Genomic DNA, 21457 nt, shown 5'->3' on the forward strand with positions numbered 1-21457 from the left:
CTAATCTTACTTCTGGTTAGAGAAGCTTCTCTTTTTAGATGGTGATGACCACTGGGATGACCCAAAAGGCAACATAGTGTTGAGAAGAAGGGATGGAGGAGTGTCCAGCACTGAAACATGTCACACCCTCCAAGGCTCAGGGTCCATTGTGGAAGCAGTGATGGAAAGAACATAAGAGCCAAAGGAAGGGTATCTCTCCTTATATACAATTGTCAGTACAGAAATTGGCCTTGATATCCAAGACCTCACAGTGCCTAGCAATACCTACACAAGGCCCTCATAATAGGAGAAAAAGATGATGACATCCAATTAAAAGAGAGACTCATGGAGAGAGGGAGGGCATATGATGGAGAACAGAGTTATAAAGGGGAAGTGGGGGAGGGGAGGGAAATACCATGATTTGTTGTCTATAAGTATAGAAGTTGTCAAATATATATATATATATATATATATATATATATATATATATATATATATGGAGAGAGAGAGAGAGAGAGAGAGAGAGAGAGAGATAGATGGATAGATAGATAGATAGATAGATAGATAGATAGATAGATAGATAGATAGATAGATAGATCATTATTAAAGTTCCATAAAAGAAAACATGGTAAACTCTATGGACATAGCTCTATAGTTAAAGAGAGATCACAAAATTACCTATAGCATCAAACACAAAGGAAGATAGCTCATGTTTTACTCTGCTCCAAAACACAAAGTTGTTGCCAAATTCTCTGTTTTACTATAAAAAATATAAAACAGAAATAGGAATTTCAACATTAGTACTTGGAAATATGCACTTACCAAACATTTCAAGAAAATAGAGAATCTCAATGACTTCCAGCTCCAGGTTACTTGTAATAACAGAATTGTAGATATTATTGAACAAAAGCAAACAAAGAAGCAACTCTAATGCTGGGTAAGATATGTGTGGTATGGTAGATATTGAAAAATGTACAGTTCTCAGATGTTTCTTGTGATAAACCCAACACGAGGTCAACTTTATATCCATGTAGGGTTTCTTTCTGGAAGTTCTTTATGAGCTCAGACAGGGAAGAAGATCAATGAAGGCCAACGCCTTTCGAAGGAACAAGTAAAGATCAATTTTTACCCAGTCGCAGATGGGAAAACTACTAGGTAGGAAAAATTTGCAACAGGAGTCCTGAAAACCTGCCTAGGAGTCCATCTCAGACTTCCCCTAAATATTAACCTACAAGTTTACAAGTGACTTAAAATGGCAGAAAAATAGCTCTGTGGAAAGGAGTAGGCTATGAATTTAATGAAGGTTAAAGAGCTCTTTAACACTGGGATACATGAGAACCTTTGTTGGAGTGCAGCCATCTGCTTGCAACCTCCTGGATGGTCAGGCTATGAGTTATAAAGCCTCAAGCTAAAATCTAATATTATGCTCTACCTCAACATCTAACTTTGCAGCATGGTATTTGGGCAGTCTGTTTATACATGAAAACAGGTGTACTTTGAACTTGTGTAGGTCAATTTATTTCTGACAGGCTAGATTAACAATCTTGAAACTATGAGAGAGGAACTTATCCTGGAAGACAGCATATATTAAAATGGGATTAAGTTTTTCACTAGTGGAGAAAATTATGAATCAATAATACCTTTTAAAATGACATGAGAGAAAATAACAACAATACATAGTTCCAATACAATAAGATTTTTCTTCATATTTAAAAAGAAACAAGACAAGAAGATGAGCAAGTTCTGAATATTTTCAAACTGAAACAAATGATACCCAGTGTGATTTGAACCTATGATAAGGAACTCAAAGTATTCTAAAAGGAAAATGTGGTGGCAAATAGGACTTCCTTCGTTAATTGTTGACATCCAAATTATGATTTTTCTAAACTTTAAATTTATTTATTTATTTATTTATTTGAGAGCGACAGACACAGAGAGAAAGACAGATAGAGGGAGAGAGAGAGAATGGGCGCGCCAGGGCTTCCAGCCTCTGCAAACAAACTCCAGACGCGTGCGCCCCCTTGTGCATCTGGCTAACGTGGGACCTGGGGAACCGAGCCTCGAACCGGGGTCCTTAGGCTTCACAGGCAAGCGCTTAACCACTAAGCCATCTCTCCAGCCCAAATTATGATTTTTCCATAAGGTGAATGCAAATACCCAATAGTCAATGGACCACATGAATGGATCTCAGTATAGTCCCCATATATGGATCTCAGTATAGCTCTTCTGATTGAAAGTAGGATTAAGACCGAAGGCAAAACAAAAATAAATACTTCATCAATATTTAATATTTAATATTTAACCTTGTGAAATATATATGGTCTGCATTAGAATATCTACTAAAATAGGTTTTGTGAGAAAGGTGTCAAGAAAAGAGTTAAAAATAACCCCAGGAAATATGAGTTTGATGGATATGTTTATTATTTGATTGTGATAATAATTCCAAGGTTATATACATTTTTTCAAATTCATAAGTTGTACACTATAAACATAAGCAACATCTTTCATTTTATTCAATATGATTTTTAAAAGTAATTAAGTTATTAGTAAGTGGGGCTGAGGAGATGGCTCAGTGACTAAAGTTGCTTGCTTGCAAATCGTGTCTGTTGGGTTCAATTCTACCCTCCCACGAAAAGTCAGAGAGCATTTGTTTGCACCAGGAAGAGACCCTGACATAGTCACACACCCACATACACAAAAACAGGTACAAATAAATACAAAATTTAAAGATATATATTAATAAGGCATGTATGAGACGAGATCATGAAGGAGGCTTCTCTAACAAATTGGCAGGTAAGTAATCAAGTGTTTTCAATGCATTGATACTGAATCTTCATTTGTGTTGGGGATAGAGAAGTAGTGGGTTGTCCAATGAGAAAGAATATTAAGATTTAAAACAGATTTATGCACTAAGCTAAAGGTGAGATCCCAGAGATGGCAACAGGTTCATGGGACACTTTGTTTATTTCTGTGTATCTGGGATGCACAAGCTAAGGCTGGAGCAGTGGAGAGACCCAGATCAAGGGTTACATTTCCCATATGGCAATACTTTGTCTTTTAAATCCCCAGTTGAAACTTTTTCTTTGATTAAGTGACTTAAAATCATACAGTCAAGTGTTCCAACTGAGCTCCATGTTCTCACTCTACAACTTTGCAGTCAGCCACAAAGGACCTAATAATATGACACACTGAAAATTTTATGTTTACAAGGCCATTTTCCCCCAAATTTGAGTTTTCCATATTTGGAAAGTAAGATTCTATTCTATTGCCTTTATACTTCAAACAGGAGTAGGCTTAGAGTGGTAAATAAATACATTTTTAATGAATAACTAGGAAGGAAATAAAATTTTGACATTATCTTTACCTTTTCATCATAACATCTCAAATAACATCGCTGCATAGCTGATATAAAGTATTTACACTTAAATGAAAGACATATTTGACCTACTAGTGGTTAGCCTTCTCAGTGCCAGCAATGAGAAAAGTCCTTTATGCAGGTCTCACATGTTAGAACACACCAGAAAATTCATACCGGAGAAAATCCTGTCAAGTGTAAGGACTGTGGCAAATCCTTTACTTTGTTGTCAAATCTTAGAATACATGGGAGAATTCATACAGGAGAGAAACCCTTCAGGTGTAAAGAATGTGGCAAATCCTTTACTCATTGTTCATACCATAGGATACACGAGAGAACACATGCTGGAGAGAAACCTTTCAAATGTAAGGAATATGAAAAATCCTTCTACCATCAGAAAAGTCATCCTGGAGAGAAATGCAAGGAATGTGATAAATTATTTACCCATTATTCATCATTGAGTAGACATCACATAAATCACACTGAAGAGAAACCCTACAGCTGTAAAAACAGGTTGTCAAATCTTCACACCCATCAGAACATCCATACTGAAGAGAAAAACAACATAGTAAATTCTCTCTGAATTAAGACCACATATAGCTATTTTAAAAAACAAGAATACGGGGGCTGGAGATATGGTGTAGTAGTTAAGGCACTTGCTTGCAGAGCTTAAGGACCCAGGTTCACATGCTCAGTACCACATAAACCAGATGCACAACATGGCAATGTGCCTGGAGTTCATTTGCAGTGGCTAGAGCCCCTGGCATGTCCTTTCTCTCTCTCTCTTTCTCAAATAAATAAATAAATCTTTAAAAAAGCAAGAATGTGAAAAATCTTTAAGAACATGTCACATGTGAATTTGAAAGTGCCTTAGTCATCCACAGAATATGCAGGAAAAAATTACTGTGTATGCCAAAAAGGTGGATAAGCATTTAACCAATTTCAATTCTAACTAACAACAAGAAATTTGTACCAGAATGAAGTAAGATAATAACCATTTCAGATATTTTGTAAAGATGGACTATTATAAAGAACAAAATCAAAACTGGTATTTTAATTATTTGAATATAATATCACTATTAAGGTAGATATAATAATTACTCTAGAAACTTGTTTTATTTTTTGGATTTTTGAGGTAGGGTTTCATTGTAGTCTAGGCTGACCTGGAATTCACTGTATTCCCAAGGTGGCCTTGAACTCCCGGCTATCCTACCTCTGCCTCCCAAGTGCTGGGATTAAAGACATGTGCCACCATGCCCAGCTTCTCTAGAAACATTTAAAATTATCAGCATTGTAGGTTTTAAAGACAAGTGGTACAAGAAATAATTGAGAGAAACATAATCTTTTCACTGCTATTAATTTGCATTTGACTCAGTCAAGCATACTATATCTTAAAATCATCTTAAATGTGTATATTTTAATTTCATTTCAGCCAGTAAAGTTATATATTTCAAAAAATTACAGTAAATTATAACGTTACTTAAGTGTTAGATCAGAGGGAAACAGCACTATTCCTTCTCCAGGTGTCTTTAGGCAGCACACCTTTATCGAGGGTCCTGGAATCACCCAACAGTGTCTCATCCTTGTGACTCAGTGCTTCTTGGGATAGAGCAGTTTTAAAATGCGGACCCGGATCTCCTTAGTTTTGACGCTGTAGACAACTGGGTTGAGCATCGGAGGCATAAGAAAGTGCAGGTAAGAAAGAAGCATGTACGCCTGAGCCGGTAGCTTCTTTTTCCCAAAGCGATGGATCATGGACAAGCTAACCAGTGGTGTGTAAAATAGCAGCACTGCGCAGATGTGGGAAAGGCAGGTGTTAAAGGCCTTAAGCCTCTCCGCGTTGGAAGCGATGCTCAGAACCGTCTTCAAGATCAGCACGTAGGAGAAGAGAATGAGCAGCGCGTCCGTCCCGAGCGTGGACAGCAGGACAAACAGCCCAAAGCCACTGCTGACCCTTGTGCTCCCGCAGGACAGCCTCAGGACGTCAGGATGGACGCAGTAAGAGTGCGACAGAGAGCCGACTGGCTGGAACGTCAGTCTCCCGAGGAGCACGGGCAAGGGCAGATGGAGAAGGACACTTCGGGTCACTATGGCCAGCCCGATGACCCCGATGCGTTTGGTTGTGAGAATGGTGGCATATCGCAAAGGCTCCCGGATGGCCACACAGCGGTCAAAGGCCATGGCCAGCAGGACAGCCGATTCGATGACTGAGAACGTGTGGATGAAAAAGAGCTGCACGAAGCAGGTTGCTGCGCCGACGACCCTCCGGCCCAGGAGAAACACGGCGACCATTGACGGCAGCGTAGAGGCCGAGAGGCCCAGGTCAGCCAGGGACAGCATGGAGAGGAAGAGATACATGGGCGTGTGCAGGCGGGGCGCGCTCCTGACAACGTGCATCACGGTGAGGTTGCCCACCGCCGACACAAGATAGATGAAGCAGATAGGAATAGCCGTCCAGCAATGAGCATCCTCCAGGCCAGGGAGATCCATCAATATGAAGAAGAAGTAACTGGTATTACTGTTCTTAGAAACTGCCATCACTCTAGATAGTGGTTGCCCTGGGGAACCGGAAAGGAAGAAAACTAGAAAACTGCTACTTAAAAAAAAAAAAAAATTCTTTTCTTTCTTTCCTTTACAGAATTAGAACCACAAAACTTTTCAAAAATATTTTATTTTTATTTGTTTATGTGAGTGAGGTAAAGAGGGAGGGAGGGAAGGAAGGAAGGGAGAGAGAGAGAGAGAGAGACAGACAGAGAGAGAGAGAGAGAGAGAGAGAGAGAGAGAGAGAGAGAGAGAGAGAATGGGCATGCCAGGGCTTCCAGCCACTGGAAATGAACTCCAGGCGCATGGGCCATCTTATACATCTGGCTTGCATGCGTCTTGGGGAATGGAACCAAGGTCCTTTGGCTTTGTAGGCAAGTGTCTAAACCACTAAGCCATCTCTCCAAACCCTTAAATAACATTTTCTATCACCTTACCTCTCTTAGCACCATTGTTGTTGCCCAGAGTTTTGCTCTTGTTTTCCTCACAGTTTCACATTCCAGTCTTTCTAACACAGTGCTCACTCTTTTCTTCAGGCTTCACTTAGTTTTAGTAGTACATTTGGACCACTATCATAAAGAAAGTTTTCCTTTGCATCACGAAGATAGTTCAGAATTTGAGAATTAAGAAGGACAAATTTATACTGAGAAAATAGGATCCACATGCACAAGGTAGATCATCTCTAGTACCAGAGTATAGGTAAGTTTCTAAGGGAAAGAAGAAATGGAAAATTGTGTGAACTCCTAACATCACCACATATGACATTTTTTTTTTCTGAAATAAGCCCAACAGATTACAAGCAAATACTATGTAAAAGTGATATTAGGACAGCTTTGATCTTGGCATACTTGCTCATTTGATTTATATTTCTTCTCAGAATTTCTGCATGATATTCACTAAAATGTTGGGATAGCTAGATAATAATTGTACTTGGAACTAAAATATATTGCCAATGGGATGCTACATTCACTGAACTCTTGCCTCTGAACTGAATGTTAGTAATGATGTCTGGTAACATGTAGCTTCTCCCTTTAGAGGCCTAGTAGCTCAGTTATCACAGGATATGCATAAACTCTTTCAGAAGGGCATTTATTGTGTATCAGCAGATAAAACATGCCAATTGTGAATCTGCATTATTTTCTTCAGAACTTACCTTTGAAAAATGATTCTTAGTAGTGCCCAAAGACACTTATAGTTAGGTTGCATACTGGTGTGGTAACTACAGAAACCTATGTGGAGGTTTTTGAAAAGGCTAAAACTATATCATCCAGCTATCCCACTTCTGGGAATATATCCAAAGGTCTACCACAGAGATATGAGTATATCCATGTTCATTACTTACTGTTCTTCACTAGGAAATAGAATCGGCCTAGATGTAAATTAACTGATGAATGGATAAGGAAAATGTGGTACATATACACAAAGGGATATTTTTCAGCTGTAGAGAAAAAGATAAATTGTGACATTTGCAGAAAAAAGAATAAGGTATAAAATTCAACTATATGGTTTAGAGCAAATCTTACTGACATGTAAATATTGTGCATTAAATGGTATTTTCTCCCCTGAATGCCTTGAGAAGTTTTCTGTAATGGTGGACACTTCTAAGCATTTTTAAGAAGGGCAACATAGAGCATGTGTGATTGGTGTAGCAAACGCCTGGTATTCTAATCTCTTCCCACGAGTCAGTCCAATGGTGCTCTGTAATTCAAAAGGAACGTCTACAAACTGTCTCCCACATGTTAACTGTTGACCTCAGGAAAACACAAACAAAAAAAAGGACTTTTAATGAAGATTTAACTATGGTACCAAAATTTGACCTGTTATGTAAACTGGATAATAAATAAATTTTAGTAATAAATATAGAAAATATGCTATATAAAAATAATTATAGTCATGCATATAGAATACCAAAGCAGAGAGAAAGATCTATCCTATTTGAAAAAAGGAGAAGTAATAAAGGTTAAAACTGAGTGTTTGGAGAGAATGAGGGAACTGAGCTACCAGGATTATACATGATGCTAGAAAAAAAATAACCCTCTAAATATTGACTACCAAAGTGGAGATGGGGAACAATATATTGTGTTCATCAGCCTGCCTCTAACATGTGTCTGTATGCAGCTGGCCACAGTGTGCTGTCAACTCCACAATAATCATTCCTCCCGTCAACAACACTTCTATTAATAAATAACATTTTCAAAAGAATAGAAATCAACTTTGTATTTGTTAAAAATGAATAAGTTGAAATTTAGCAATTCTGGGAGAAATTTAATACTCTTCTTGGACTCCCATAGCCAATCCTGTCCTGAAACAAGATTCTAGTGAAAGAGATGGTAATTTTTAGAAGAAAAAGTCCTGTAGACACACCCAGGAATACATGGCAATGAGGCGAATGTTCCACAGGTGGAAAGCCTTGGGTCTACCTGGAGGCTCTGTTTTGATTCCATGTTCTAAAGCGTATTAGAAAAGAGACCTGCTACTCTCAGACCTATGTACTCAGACACAGGGCACAAGGTCAACCCACAGTCATGAGTCTTTCCCAGGCCAGAACTCAAGCTGTAGGAGGACCTAATCACATCATTGATCGAATCTTTCATCTATTCAAAGGGAAGAGGTTCCCCTCAATATGAGCCTGGGTAGGCAGATTCAGGGGCACTATAAATGTAAGGAACTACCCAAGGCAGGAAGACAGAAAAAGAGAAAATGAATGCTCCTGCAACTTAGAAATGGCAACGCATTTCTTTAGCATAATTCATCCAGATACACTGCTCAAGTCTAGTGGGAGATAAGGGTTTCTATGATTCAAAGTTTGATACAGTAAAATTATCAGGATACCAGGATGACTTGTATTAGTTGTGGAAATTAGTTTACCAAGAGGAAAAGGAGGCCTGGCCATGGCACTGGGTATTTAGAGACTTAGAAGCTTCTGCTTGTCAATTATTTGCCTCTATTTTTTCCAGATTCTGTGTGGAAGAAGATGAGGGAACTATTGCTCACACATAAACTTTTAACTAGATGTTTTCAATCACAAAGTACGCAATGCAAATATTATCTACTCTACTTGAATTCTGCCAGTGGGGATGGGGGTTCGGGTGGGAGGAAATGTCATGAAGAATCTAAAGGAGTTTCTGAAGGTCATTAGTCCAAACTTGGATATATTGGCTGACATCCCTTAGAATAAATGTTAAAATACATATTTCCAAAAGCAAATTATTTGATTGTGATAGTTGAGTAACAATGAAAAGTGTGTCTTCCTGGCATTGATTTTGAGCATGTGAGAGAAATCTTCCCAGCCCTCATTTGAAATTTCAGTGCCTAGATCTTAACTATGTTCAGTCTTTCCAACTGGCTTTCTTTTCTGATAAATGGAGCTTTCTAATTATTTCCTTTAATCTCCATCTTAAAGAACTTTTATATATTTAACATGTAGTTATTTAATGCTTATCAACTTATAGCAAAATCCTTTTAACATTTACCTATAGTTGGAGAGAAGCCACACATTATAATGTTCAGTTTTATTCACAATTAAATGATAAAATGACATGTGTTAATGAGGAATAAAAAAAGAAGAGACCATCTTAGGCACAACATGAGTTTGCATGTAAATTTTGAAATGCTACTAATAACCTGATCACAGTTTTATTTCACTCTCATTGTCATAAGTCCTGAGCAGATGTGTTTTTATTGAATAGTTCGTGAAGTTTGAGGTTTTTGTAGCTTATACTAATCCCAAGTAGTTTTATAATACAATCTCTGAGACTTATTAATTTTTCCATGTCTTAGACAGCTGAAGTTTACTTCACTGGGAAGCTCAGAGGAAATACATGTGTAATACTGTTTACAAAATGAATTTTATATTACAAAATAGTCGGTTCCTTAAACTTATTTTGAAGATAAAATCTCTAACACTTCATTTGAAAACTACATTGGCGAGAAAATTAGAAGTCATGTTTTTTGTTTTTCTTCCTTCTACCTTCACTTTCTCCCTTTATTTTATTCATTCCATCAAGTATTTTGTAGTCCTACATGTAGGATATAGAAATATAGCTTAATTTATGTTCACTCTTAAACTCTAAAGGCAACTGCCTAATTATTGCTGGATGAAAAATGGTCATAGTTTTCCCAAACTATATTATATAAGAGGTTTACTAGTACTAAATGCCTCCATGAAGTATCCTTTTTCTTCAGTTATCACCATAGGTTAAATCATTCCCTGGATAACTTATACTTGTCCCTTGACTTCTATCCCAGGTCTATACATAATATGATTTGAAATAACCTAGCTTAAGGTGTTTCCATAACTCACCAGATTCCAGGGCAGAGGCATAAGCTCTATGGATGGTGGTGTAGCTTGGGGCCTCAAGAGGCTCCCTGCCTTGAGTATAATACCAACCAAGCAGGGTTATAAACTCTTGGCTCTGGTTTCCCTGGAGGCCCACTTCTAATCCCCAAGGTATAGGCAACCAGAGTGACATTAAGTGTGTACATGCCAGGCACCATTGGAAATTTCTAATTATTAAGAGTGTTTGCTAGTTTTCTAGACTAGTACACAATATATGCTCAGAATATGTAACTGAATGTCCTTCGGCTTTGCTTGAATTTCTTTTATTCTCAGTCTGAGATAATTTTAGTTCTAAACATGTCACCGCATAGATCCAAATGTGCACTCAAACTGATAATCTTATGTCACACGTAAAACAAATCACTTTGATGCCCCAAACAACGCACTGCTCACAGCTTATTAAGAAGTTTATGATTCCTTTAATTGTAAAGACATTAGCAGTTCAAGTAAAATATCTATACTACATATTTCCAAAAGTTAGTTATCTAGCTGTAATATTTAAGTAACAATGAAAAGTGTGTCTTCCTGGCATTGATTTTGTGCATGTGAGAGAAATCTTCCCAGCCTTCATTTGAAATTTCTGTGCCTAGATTTTCGCTATGTTCAGTCTTTTCAAGTGGCATTCTTTTCTGATAAAGGGAGGCTTCTGATTATTTCCTTTAATCTCCACCTTTAAGAACTTTTATATATTTAACAAGTAGTCAGTTATCATTTAATATTTAGCAACTTGAAGCATGATATTATACTAATAAATGATCTCTAATCTAAACTCATTGAACTGATCTCTTAATGCTTATTGTTTGTTACAAAGCATATAATTTCTTTATTTTAGTCTGAGTCTCATGTAGGTGCCCACTAGGGTTAGGGTTAGAGTTAGGGATGACCTTGAACTTCTGATCCTCCTTTCTCTGCTTCCTGAGTGCTTGCATGACAGGCATGTGCCACCACACCTGGTTTTATGCTGGGATGGGGGTAGAACCCAGGGCTTGCCCATGCCTGGCAGTCACCCTAGCCACTGAGTCACATCTCCATCCCCACAGCTTGATTTTCACTGACATTCTCACTATTCACTTTACTTTCTTTAATATAATGTGCTACAAATTTCTAAAGGATAATTTTAAGGTATCAAAAAGGTTTCAAGAGGATCATATGGGATGAGCATAGAAAATTATTTTGAAGCCGAACAAAGGTAGATAAAAAAATAAATTTTCGGTTGTAGTGAAGATAGAGCTACATAGGAATAGCCTGTCTAGTTGAGAGATGGAGACCAAGTTAGGAATAAGGAGTAATGAACATGCACACTCACTCTGTGGTGCTCTTGAAGGAGTCATGTGACTCAAGGCAAAAGAATACCCTGATTATGAGTAACTATTTCAGAGGACACTAGCAGGATCAGGAGGAAACTGGTATAGGCAAAGGTCAGCCAGGAAATAACACAGTTATTTCCCGTCTGTCAGCAGCCATTCCAATGGATCTCGGACACTGTGAGATATTTCTGTCTAGGGAGTTTGCTTGTGTTTTGGAGCCCTGAGACCCTACAGGAGCTGGTTAAAAAAGGCACATGTCTAGAATATCTATAGGCCTTGAAGACTGCATACTGGGCAACATGTACTCACAATGAATCGCTTGTTACTGACGTGGTTGTATATGTTTACATATGTTACTTCCCTGGTTTCATGAGCTGCTGCCTTGGATGATTAAAATGACTAATTCTAACTATTCTAACATTATACATATTCAGTTCTCAGAGTTTGGTCAAAGATTATGGATATGTCTTCAGAAGTCTGCAAGAGCTGGATAGCAAAGCCCTCTTGAAGTAACTCTTACAAGTATTTCCTGTCATTTTCAACAACAAATCATGTTCTCACTGAATCTGTGTTAGAACTGTTTCCCTTCAGTATGATTAAAATATGACTAACTTTTGGAAGGTTGATTTTCTGATACTGATGGTGGGAAACTTGCTAATTATATACACATATCCAACCATGAATTAAATTAAGTAAAATAAAACAAATAAGGAAAGACTAGAAATCAATAGATTTATGACACTATGCTTGAAGGTTCGGCTGGAAGTTTATAATTCAGTGAGATATAAAAAAAAGCTTGTGTTATAATCTACTCTACTTCAAAACTTGACTTTCATGTATAAAGTATATGCCTATTTAATCATTTAATAATTGTTTGTTGGTTTAAAACTTTTAACATAGAAGCAATAATATGATATGAAGACAAACTAAAAAATCCTAAGTGAGATAAGATTGTAAAATCTCCATGATATTGCAATGGGTGAATGGAAAGATGAAATATTTCATCTTCTTGCATAAAAGAGATGCAAATATCTCTTTGATATTAAAAATATTATAACAGAAATAACTACTGATGTATATGATATTAAGGAGAGGGAGTATTGTCTTGGAGGAATAGTTTCCTGTGTTTGAAATTGTAGCCAGTATCATCAAGAACACCAGGAATACACTGTTAGCATCAAAAAATAAATTGAGTTAAAGATGATTAATTTGCCATGATTTCACTTGCAAAAAAATCTAGTGTTATTCTTAAGTCAAACTCAAAAGTATAAGTATATTATTAGGAAATGTACTTACATTGATGCCAATATTACATTTATAGTAGAAAGTTATTACATACAAATTATGGATGTTGTCATTTTAACATACTATATGTACTCAGAATTGCATATGGAGTATAATGCCACAGAAATGGCTGTCAGTTTATAGAGTTTCAAGCAATGCTTGTTTCAAGGACAGAATATGATGCTACAGATTGACATTATCCTACACATGGGTGGTCAATAGAGGTATTGATATAAAAATATAGGCAAAATTAAGGTTTTTTTGTAGTTATTTTCAATGCCATCTCCCTAACTCTTTATATATCTGAGGATGAAACAAAAAATCATATTTTGTGCCATTTCCCAAACTACATTGTACTAGGACCTTTTATTGCTTTGTTTTAATATCCATATAGACTTAGGTAAAATTGCAGCATTGCAGAAATGAGAGTTACATCAGTGACCATTATATTAGTTTACCATGATTTGGTTTATAAACATGATTTGTGATTTCTCTGGTGCTTTTTGAATAAAGAGTTTCAGAATTTTGTCTCGTATCTGCTTAGTTTTTACCACATAGACAATGGGGTTCATCACAGGAGGAATAAGGAAGTGCATGTTGGCCAGGGTCACATAGATGCATGCGGGAAGCCTTGGGCCAAAGCGGTGCAACATAGACAAACAGATCATGGGCGTGAAGAAGAGGATCACAGCACACAGGTGGGAGATGCAGGTGTTGAGAGCCTTGAGGCGACCACCATGGGAAGCAATGCTCAGCACAGTTTTTAGAATCAACACGTAAGAGAAGAGAATGAGGAGAAAGTCAAGCCCCATGGTAGAGATCACCACAAACAGTCCAAAGATGCTGTTGACCCTGGTATCAGAGCAGGACAGCTTTATGATGTCTGGGTGCAGGCAGTAGGAATGAGAAAGTACGTTGGTGTGACAGAAGCTAAGCCTTCTCAAGAGGATGGGGAGAGGTATTTGTACAGTGACGGTTCTCACAACAATAGCCAAGCCTATCCTGGCAATCACACTGCTGGTGAGAATCAAAGAGTAGTGCAGCGGGTGAGAAATGGCCACATAGCGGTCAAAGGCCATTGCCAGAATGATGGCTGACTCAAAGTCCTGGAAGGTGTGAATAAAGAACATCTGTGTGAAGCAAGCCAAGGTGCTCATCTCTCTAGCATCTAGCCAGAAGATCCTCAGCATGGAGGGAAAGGTGAAGAGGGCCAGGCCCAGGTCAGAGGCCGCTAGCATGGCCAGAAACACATACATGGGAACATGGAGGGTCTCTTCCCTCCACACAACGGTGATAACGGTCATATTACCCACCAAGGTAATGAGGAACATGGCACAAAAGGGTATGGAGATCCAGATGTGCACAGCCTCCAGCCCTGGAATGCCTGTGACCAGGAAGGCAGAGAAGATATAGCCGGTGCTGTTGACAGGAACCATGATGCCCGGGTTGCATGTCTCTCCTACAATGCAAAGTGTTGTTCCAGAAACAGAGGTTAAAGTTGGACTCCAAAATTTCTACACATTGAATGCATATTCCCTATCACCAAGCATGGCTAGATTCATGATTATTCTCTTTTAAACAGATTTTTTTTTAATAATAGAAGAGTAAATTATGTTTCCCATTATACAATCTGGGCCTGAGAGAGGTACCTTCTTTAGTGATAAAATTCTCTAGGTATGCAATGAAAAGAAGAAAAAAAAAGAATCTAGTCCAAGTGTTAAAATCGTAAAATACTATTTTATGAGACTGGTGTCCTACTTACTGTGATTACAAGACACCTAAATGGCATTTTAAAATGAAAAAAAAAAAATTGATATGGAGCATTAACTGAAAGTCTCTTGAAAGCAACATAGAATCACAATTTGCTCTGTAATTACAGTCTTGCACTATTCTATACGATTTCTTTCACTCTTGGTTATAATTGAGAGATGTTAGTTATTCATAGCAACACAGTTATGTGGTACTCTGAATTTGACTCATGGCCAAATGCACGACAATCACATGATTTACTCATTGAGGTACATTCCCAGCTTTTATGGCATTCTCACATTTGCTAGAGTTTTTCCTTTTGTGTTGAGTGCGGAAATTGAAAAGACAATTGTTTAGAAAATTTTACATGCATTTTACATGACAATCCTTTCTTCATTTAATAAAAAAAAAATTGGTTCTCTTGTTGTCTAGATTCCCTTTTAGTAACATTTTACAATGAACTTAGAAAATACTTTGTGGAAAAAATAGGATTTTTTTCCCCTTTAATTAAAACTTTGCTGCATTAAAGGGAAAAAAAAAAGAAAGTATCTACAAGACTAATTCTCGATTTGCTAAGAGTAAATGAAGGCTGGTCTGATGTTTTGCTATGGTTTTTAGAGCTAAGTGATGATAGAATTATCTTCAGTTCTTTGTTTTTTGAGGCTCTTCGCAATTGATACTCCCTGGTCGCAAGGAATGCTTAGGTTCAGTAATAAGGTGAGACTAGGGTCAGCATTGCCATAGACATGGGCAGTGTTCCAAATCTCTAGTTCAAGACTATAAACCTCATCCTGTGTGTGTGTTTGTATCATTGTTGAAATACATCAGATATTTGATGAAAACAGCTTAGGTTGGGTTCACAGAGAGCAACTTTCTCCTGACCCCTGTGATTCTTATTAGGTTAGATTTCCCATACTCATAATTTATCCAAAGTCTTTTTGGTTTCAATTTTGTTTCCAAATTATATTAAAATAAACCAGTTTTCTAGTTTTCTCTTACCTGGTGTCTCAAGGTAACATACTTCCTAATATTCTGCAAGGACAGCTTTCTTCTCCTCATTGATGACTTAGAATGTTTGCAACCTAAATTAAGCTACTTGAATGCTTGTCCAGTTCTCCTCTGAGTACCAAAGTCTTCTGAGACATTCTCTTTTTCTCCCTTGATATGAGAGTTATCATGAACACTGTTTACTTCCTAGAATAACTGCAGGCAAACCAGATGCTCAGGACCACTTTCTATCAGATGGTCAACATAAAGTTCCTCATGGTAGATGTCAATAAGTATTTGTATCAGCTCAATTATCTTCAAAGTCAGTGCATGAGAATTATAAATTACAGGACATTTCTTATTCTCACAGCATATTTGTGGAAGAATGAAAACTTTCAATGAATTCTTTTCATTGACATTTGTACCATCATTTCAATTTATATGAAATTTTTCAGAAGAAACATTCAGTATTCCGAGAACTTACATTAACATTCAGAAATGACTTTTCTTTCATGTCATTGTCCTTAAATACCCTAAATATACATTAGAAACATAAATGTCAATGATCATTTTCATCTTGGAATTTAAAGTCCTGTAAGAGTATTCTATTATTTCTTACCACTGCATTTGAATTACAAAGATCACAAGTTGCAATAGTAATTCATTAAAGTAAGAAACAGTGAGTTTGTCTAAGAAGAGTCTAGGTTGAGTTGAGCTAGGCACTGTAAAGCATACTATTAAACTACATTAAAGCATACTATTATAACTACATTTCATAATAAAGAAGCAAAATATTTGAAATAAACAATTACAAACCAATAATTGGTTGGTATAAACATATTTTGATATATGTGCACATTGTGAGAATACTGAAGGTATTATATAACTATTATATGCATATCGTACAAATTTTGTTGTGAGAATGCTTAATATCTAATCTCTCAGCAACTTTCAGGTACAGCATCATTAGCTATAGTCCCTAACATATATAATCACTTTCATGATCTTTATCTTGTCTAAAATCCTATAACTTTTGATATGTGCCCAATTTTCTTACATCATAATTCCTGGTAACTAAAATTCTACCTTCTGCTTCTGAGTTCAACTTCTTAACAAAATTCCAAATGAAAAATTTTGTTCAGTATTTGTTGTCATTCTTTTCAAATTTACAACTTATATTTCACTTACATGAAAAAATATGATTATTGAGCACTTGGTATGAGGTTTTGAAACAATTACAAACTACAGTACTTTTTTGACGAATTTGGGAGCCCCCATGTTAGGTGCATATATGTTTAGGATTGTAATGTCCTCCTGTTGGAGTGTGCCCTTAATCAGTATAAAGTGACCTTCCTTATCTTTCTTGACTAACGTTGGACTAAAGTCTACCCTGTCCGATATTAGGATAGCAACCCCTGCTTGTTTTCTAGGCCCATTTGCTTGAAACACCTCTTCCAACCTTTCATCCTAAGGTAATGTCTATCCTTTGTAGAAAGGTGAGTTTCTTGGAGACAACAAATTGTAGGATCCTGCTTTTTAACCCAGTCTGCAAATCTATGTCTTTTCGTTGGGGCATTGAGGCCGTTGATATTAAGAGATATTATTGAAAGGTGTGTATTTATGTTTGCCATTTTTTTTGTGTGTGTGGTTCTGGTTCTACCTGTGCTCTCTTCTGTTAACTAGTATTTGAGTATAGCTTGTTTTTTCTAGGTTCCTTATATGTGTGCTTTTCCTTTTGTTCAGCATGGAGGATTCTATCAAGTATTTTCTGTAGAGCTGGTTTTGTCTTCAAATACTCCTTTAACCTGATTTTGCCATGGAATGTCCTTATTTCTCCATCTATTTGAATGGATAGCTTTGCAGGATAAAGTAACCTTGGTTGACAGTTGTTATCTTTCAGAACTTGGAATATATCACCCCAAGCCCTTCTGGCTTTAAAAGTTTGTGTTGAATAATCTGCTGTAATCCTGATGGGCTTACTTTTGTAGGTAACTTGATTTTTCTCTCTAACTGCTTTCAATATTTTTTCTTTGGTTTGTGTGTTTGGAAGTTTGATTATAATATGGCGAGGAGAGGTTCTTTCCAGGTTTTGTCTGGCTGGGGTTCTTAAGGCTTCCTGTATCTGTATTGACACCTCTTTCCCAATTTGGGGGAAATTTTCATCTATGATTTTGTTGAAGACACCTACTATGCCTTTTGAGTGAAATTCTTCTCCTTCTACTATGCCCTGAATTCTAATATTTGATCTTTTCATAGTATCCCGAATATCTTGAAATTCCCACTCATACTTTTCTATAAGTTTGTCTTTCTCTTTGTTGGCCTGTATTAGATCTGCCACCTGGTCTTCTAGCTTAGATATTCTGTCCTCTCCTTCATCCATTCTACTGGTGAGATTTTCTACAGAGTTTTTTATTTCATTAACTGTGTTCTTCATTGCTAGTAATTCTGACTGGTTTTTCTTTATTATTTCTATTTCCTTATTTATGTCTTGTATTGCCTTCTTTATTTCATGAAATTGGTGTCCTGCATCTTCTTTGATTCCTTTGATTTCCTCTTTAAGTTCCTCTTTGACTCCTTTGATTTGTTCTCTGACTTCTTTGAACATATTTACAATCATTCTTTTGAAATCTTTTTCAGGCATTTCCTCTAACTCGTTCTCACTGGAGGTCATTTCTGATGCATTAATACTTTTAGGTGGATTTATCTCGTCTTGCTTTTTAGTGTTTCTTGTGTTATAATGTATATATTTTTGCATCTTGGATTATGTTAATGCTTGGATTTTCTAGCTAGCTGGGTATTCCTAGCTGTATCAATTGATTTGATGTTATATATTTTCAGGGTAGGAGCTTAAGGTGTTAGATGTGGCTCTTAAGACTCTGAGAGTATCTACAAAGATGCTCCTAGGGGTTGAGTTTCCCTGCTATGGGAGTATTCAAGTAGGCTGAGTGGAATAAAACACCGGTAGATTCTAAAAGTTAACTAAACACTGTACCCATTCAGTCAAAAACAGCCCCAAGTATGTATGCCAGAGTAGTTATTATAACAACCAGATCCTCTATCAACACAGAGGTTAAGATTTCTGTTCTGTTGAGGGATCTCAGTCAGCTTTTGACCAAGTGAGACCCTTCCCTGGTGCAAACCCAGTTACCTTGGATGAGTTTGGTCTCAGTCAAGGTGCTGGCTGGGTCGTCGGGCTGCTGTTCTGAATTCTGGAGTTGGGCACTGGCTTTTCCTGCGGGGCAAACCAAGCCTGGCAACTGTGGCCCTGCAGATCAGCACCCCCACTGCTGGAACTGTGCTGCTTCTGGGTCTGCTGTTGTTGCCGCTCCTGGGTCTGCTGCTGCTGGGGCCGCTGGTACCAGTTCCGGAGCTGCCGATGTTGCTGCCAAACTCTGCTCCTGCTTGGGTCCCGCTGTTGGCTCAAGTTGGCATGGCCCGGTCCCGGGCCGCTGCTCTGTTGGCTGGAGCTGGGCTCAGGCGGTGGGGGAGGGGAGGGAGCTGCAGCTGCTCTGGTTGTCTCGCTGCTCCAAGCGTTCTTCTACCTCGCGGTCTGCTCCTCCGCTGCTCGCTGCCGCTCTCCCTTCACGTTTCCTGAGGTGCGGAGAGCGCGGTGTGAGGGAAGCGCCCGCACCTGGCTTTTCGTGTGGCTGGAGCCGAGCCTGGTGGCTTTCTGGTGCGCCGCCACCGCTGCGGTTGGCGGAGCTGCCGGGGCCGCTTTTGCCGGCCTGTGCAGGCTCTGGATGCTTTGGATCTCTCCTACTTCTCCACTGCTGCTTCAGTTTCCTATACACCTCAGTTTTTAGTAAAAGTGTGTATTTTGCTGAGGTTTTTTGGTCTTTTTCCCCCCAGGCTGCTTTGGCATGGTACCAACGCCGCCATCTTAACCGGAAGTCCAAACTACAGTACTTTTTAAAAATTATTTATTTATTTATTTGAGAGCGACAGACACAGAGATAAAGACAGATAGAGGGAGAGAGAGAGACTGGGCACGCCAGGGTTTCCAGCCTCTGCAAACGAACTCCAGACGCGTGTGCCCCCTTGTGCATCTGGCTAACGTGGGACCTGGGGAACCGAGCCTCGAACCGGGGTCCTTAGGCTTCACAGGCAAGCGCTTAACCAGTAAGCCGTCTCTCCAGCCCCAAACTACAGTATTTTAATCTGAGTAAACATACTCAGATAAGTGTTTTCACTACTTCCAAAATGAGTATTATCTATTGTTATTTTATTTTTTTTAATTTTTTTGATGTTTATTTTTATTTATTTATTTGAGAGCAACAGATAGACACAGAGAGAGAAAGAGGCAGAGAGAGAAAATGGGCGCATTGGGTCCTCCAGCCACTGCAAATGAACTCCAGACTCATGCGTCACGTTGTGCATCTGGCTTATGTGGGTCCTAGGAAATTGAGCCTCGAACCAGGGTCCTTAGGCTTCCCAGGCAAGCACTTAACCACTATGCCATCTCTCCAGCCCTATTTATTTTTTGTTAATGCATAAGTGATATGAAAATCTAGCACAGGAAAGATATGAAATATTATAGCAATGTTAGCAAATTAAGCCACATGAAATTTATAAAAATGCATATTAATTAGCTGTGTAATAACAATAATGACTGAATCATTATTTGAGGTAATAAATAATGAGCATGTAACATAGTCTTGCAGAATTTATCAATAAATTACAGGGGCCTTTGAGAATAACCAGAATTATATATAATTTATCAGTGCACCAAAAAACATAAAACATAAATCTAGCCTTACATGAAGAACTTTCTTTATTCTATGGATGAAATAGTCAACTGAAGTGAGAAACCGCAGACTTATTACATCTAAACTGGGAATAAAAAGTTGGTTGTACAGGGCTGGAAAAATGATATAGTGGCTAAGGCACTTGTCTGCAAAGCCAAAGGATCCCAGTTCAACTCCCAGGACCCACATAAGGCAGATGCACAAGGGGCACATGCATCTGGAGTTCATTTGCAGTGGCTGGAGGCTGTGGTGAGCCTATTCGCTCTCTCTCTCTCTCTTTCTTTTTGCCTCTCTTTCTCAAATAAATAAATAAATAAATAAATAAATAAATAAATAAATAATATTTTCTTTAAAGTTAGTTGTGGGCTGGAGAGATGGCTTAGCGGTTAAGCACTTGCCTGTGAAGCCTAAGGACCCCTGTTTGAGGCTCGATTCCCCAGGACTCACGTTAGCCAGATGCACAAGGGGGCACGCGCATCTGGAGTTGGTCTGCAGTGGCTGGAAGCCCTGGCACACCCATTCTCTCTCTTTCTCTATCTGCCTCTTTCTCTGTGTCTGTCACTCTCAAGTAAATAAATAAAAATAATAATAATAATAAAAGTTAGTTGTACCAACTACTTATTTGGCTAAAGAAAGTCTTTCCCAGAGATAAAGACATTCATCACCACCCTTATTTCGTTATGTTCTTGGAAATAAATTTATTCAATCAACATGTTCTTCTGGGAAAATGAAGTTTGAGAAAATCTCGTCTTGATGGCAGAAGGCTTAATTATACAGTTGCTTATTTAATAAGATAACCTATTGTCTCTTACAACATTGTTACCTCTAATTCTAAACTGTGATGTTCTGAACTTAACCCATTTCACTTACATCTTAATTTATAAGACATAACTTAAGACCTAATCTGTGCCCAGATCCCAAACTAATTATTTCAACTTTAACACTTTCTTCTGAAACCTTATTAAGACTTTGTCAAGGTAGTGTTTTCATTCACAGCACATAATAATCTTAGACTAATTATTATTTCCTTTTACATGAACTCTAAAAACTCATTACTATTAAATATTCTGTTTAGGGTTCTCATTAAACCATTAATATTGAGTTATATCTCACATTAGGTTCAAGCTTTGATTTCTATTCATTGAACTCCCATATTTTGTGTTTATTTGGG

At 37.8% G+C, this 21457-nt stretch overlaps 2 protein-coding genes across 2 annotated transcripts; both read right to left on the reverse strand.

The window, feature by feature from the left end:
- Positions 1-4924: 4924 nt before the first annotated feature.
- On the reverse strand, positions 4925-5872 carry LOC101597744 (olfactory receptor 51G2-like). Its single transcript, XM_004650959.2, has one exon. The coding sequence runs from the start codon at positions 5870-5872 to the stop codon at positions 4925-4927; it is 948 nt and encodes a 315-aa protein (XP_004651016.2).
- A 7382-nt stretch (positions 5873-13254) lies between these two features.
- On the reverse strand, positions 13255-14241 carry LOC101616268 (olfactory receptor 51G2-like). Its single transcript, XM_004650738.2, has one exon. The coding sequence runs from the start codon at positions 14239-14241 to the stop codon at positions 13255-13257; it is 987 nt and encodes a 328-aa protein (XP_004650795.2).
- Between the last annotated feature and the right edge of the window lie 7216 nt (positions 14242-21457).

This window comes from Jaculus jaculus, chromosome 3 (genome assembly GCF_020740685.1).
Source record: "Jaculus jaculus isolate mJacJac1 chromosome 3, mJacJac1.mat.Y.cur, whole genome shotgun sequence".
Taxonomy (NCBI): domain Eukaryota; kingdom Metazoa; phylum Chordata; class Mammalia; order Rodentia; family Dipodidae; genus Jaculus; species Jaculus jaculus.

Excerpts from the sequence above, each read along its gene's own strand:
- LOC101616268 (XM_004650738.2), bottom strand. The coding sequence starts at position 14,241 with ATGGTTCCTGTCAACAGCACCGGCTATATCTTCTCTGCCTTCCTGGTC.
- LOC101597744 (XM_004650959.2), bottom strand. The coding sequence starts at position 5,872 with ATGGCAGTTTCTAAGAACAGTAATACCAGTTACTTCTTCTTCATATTG.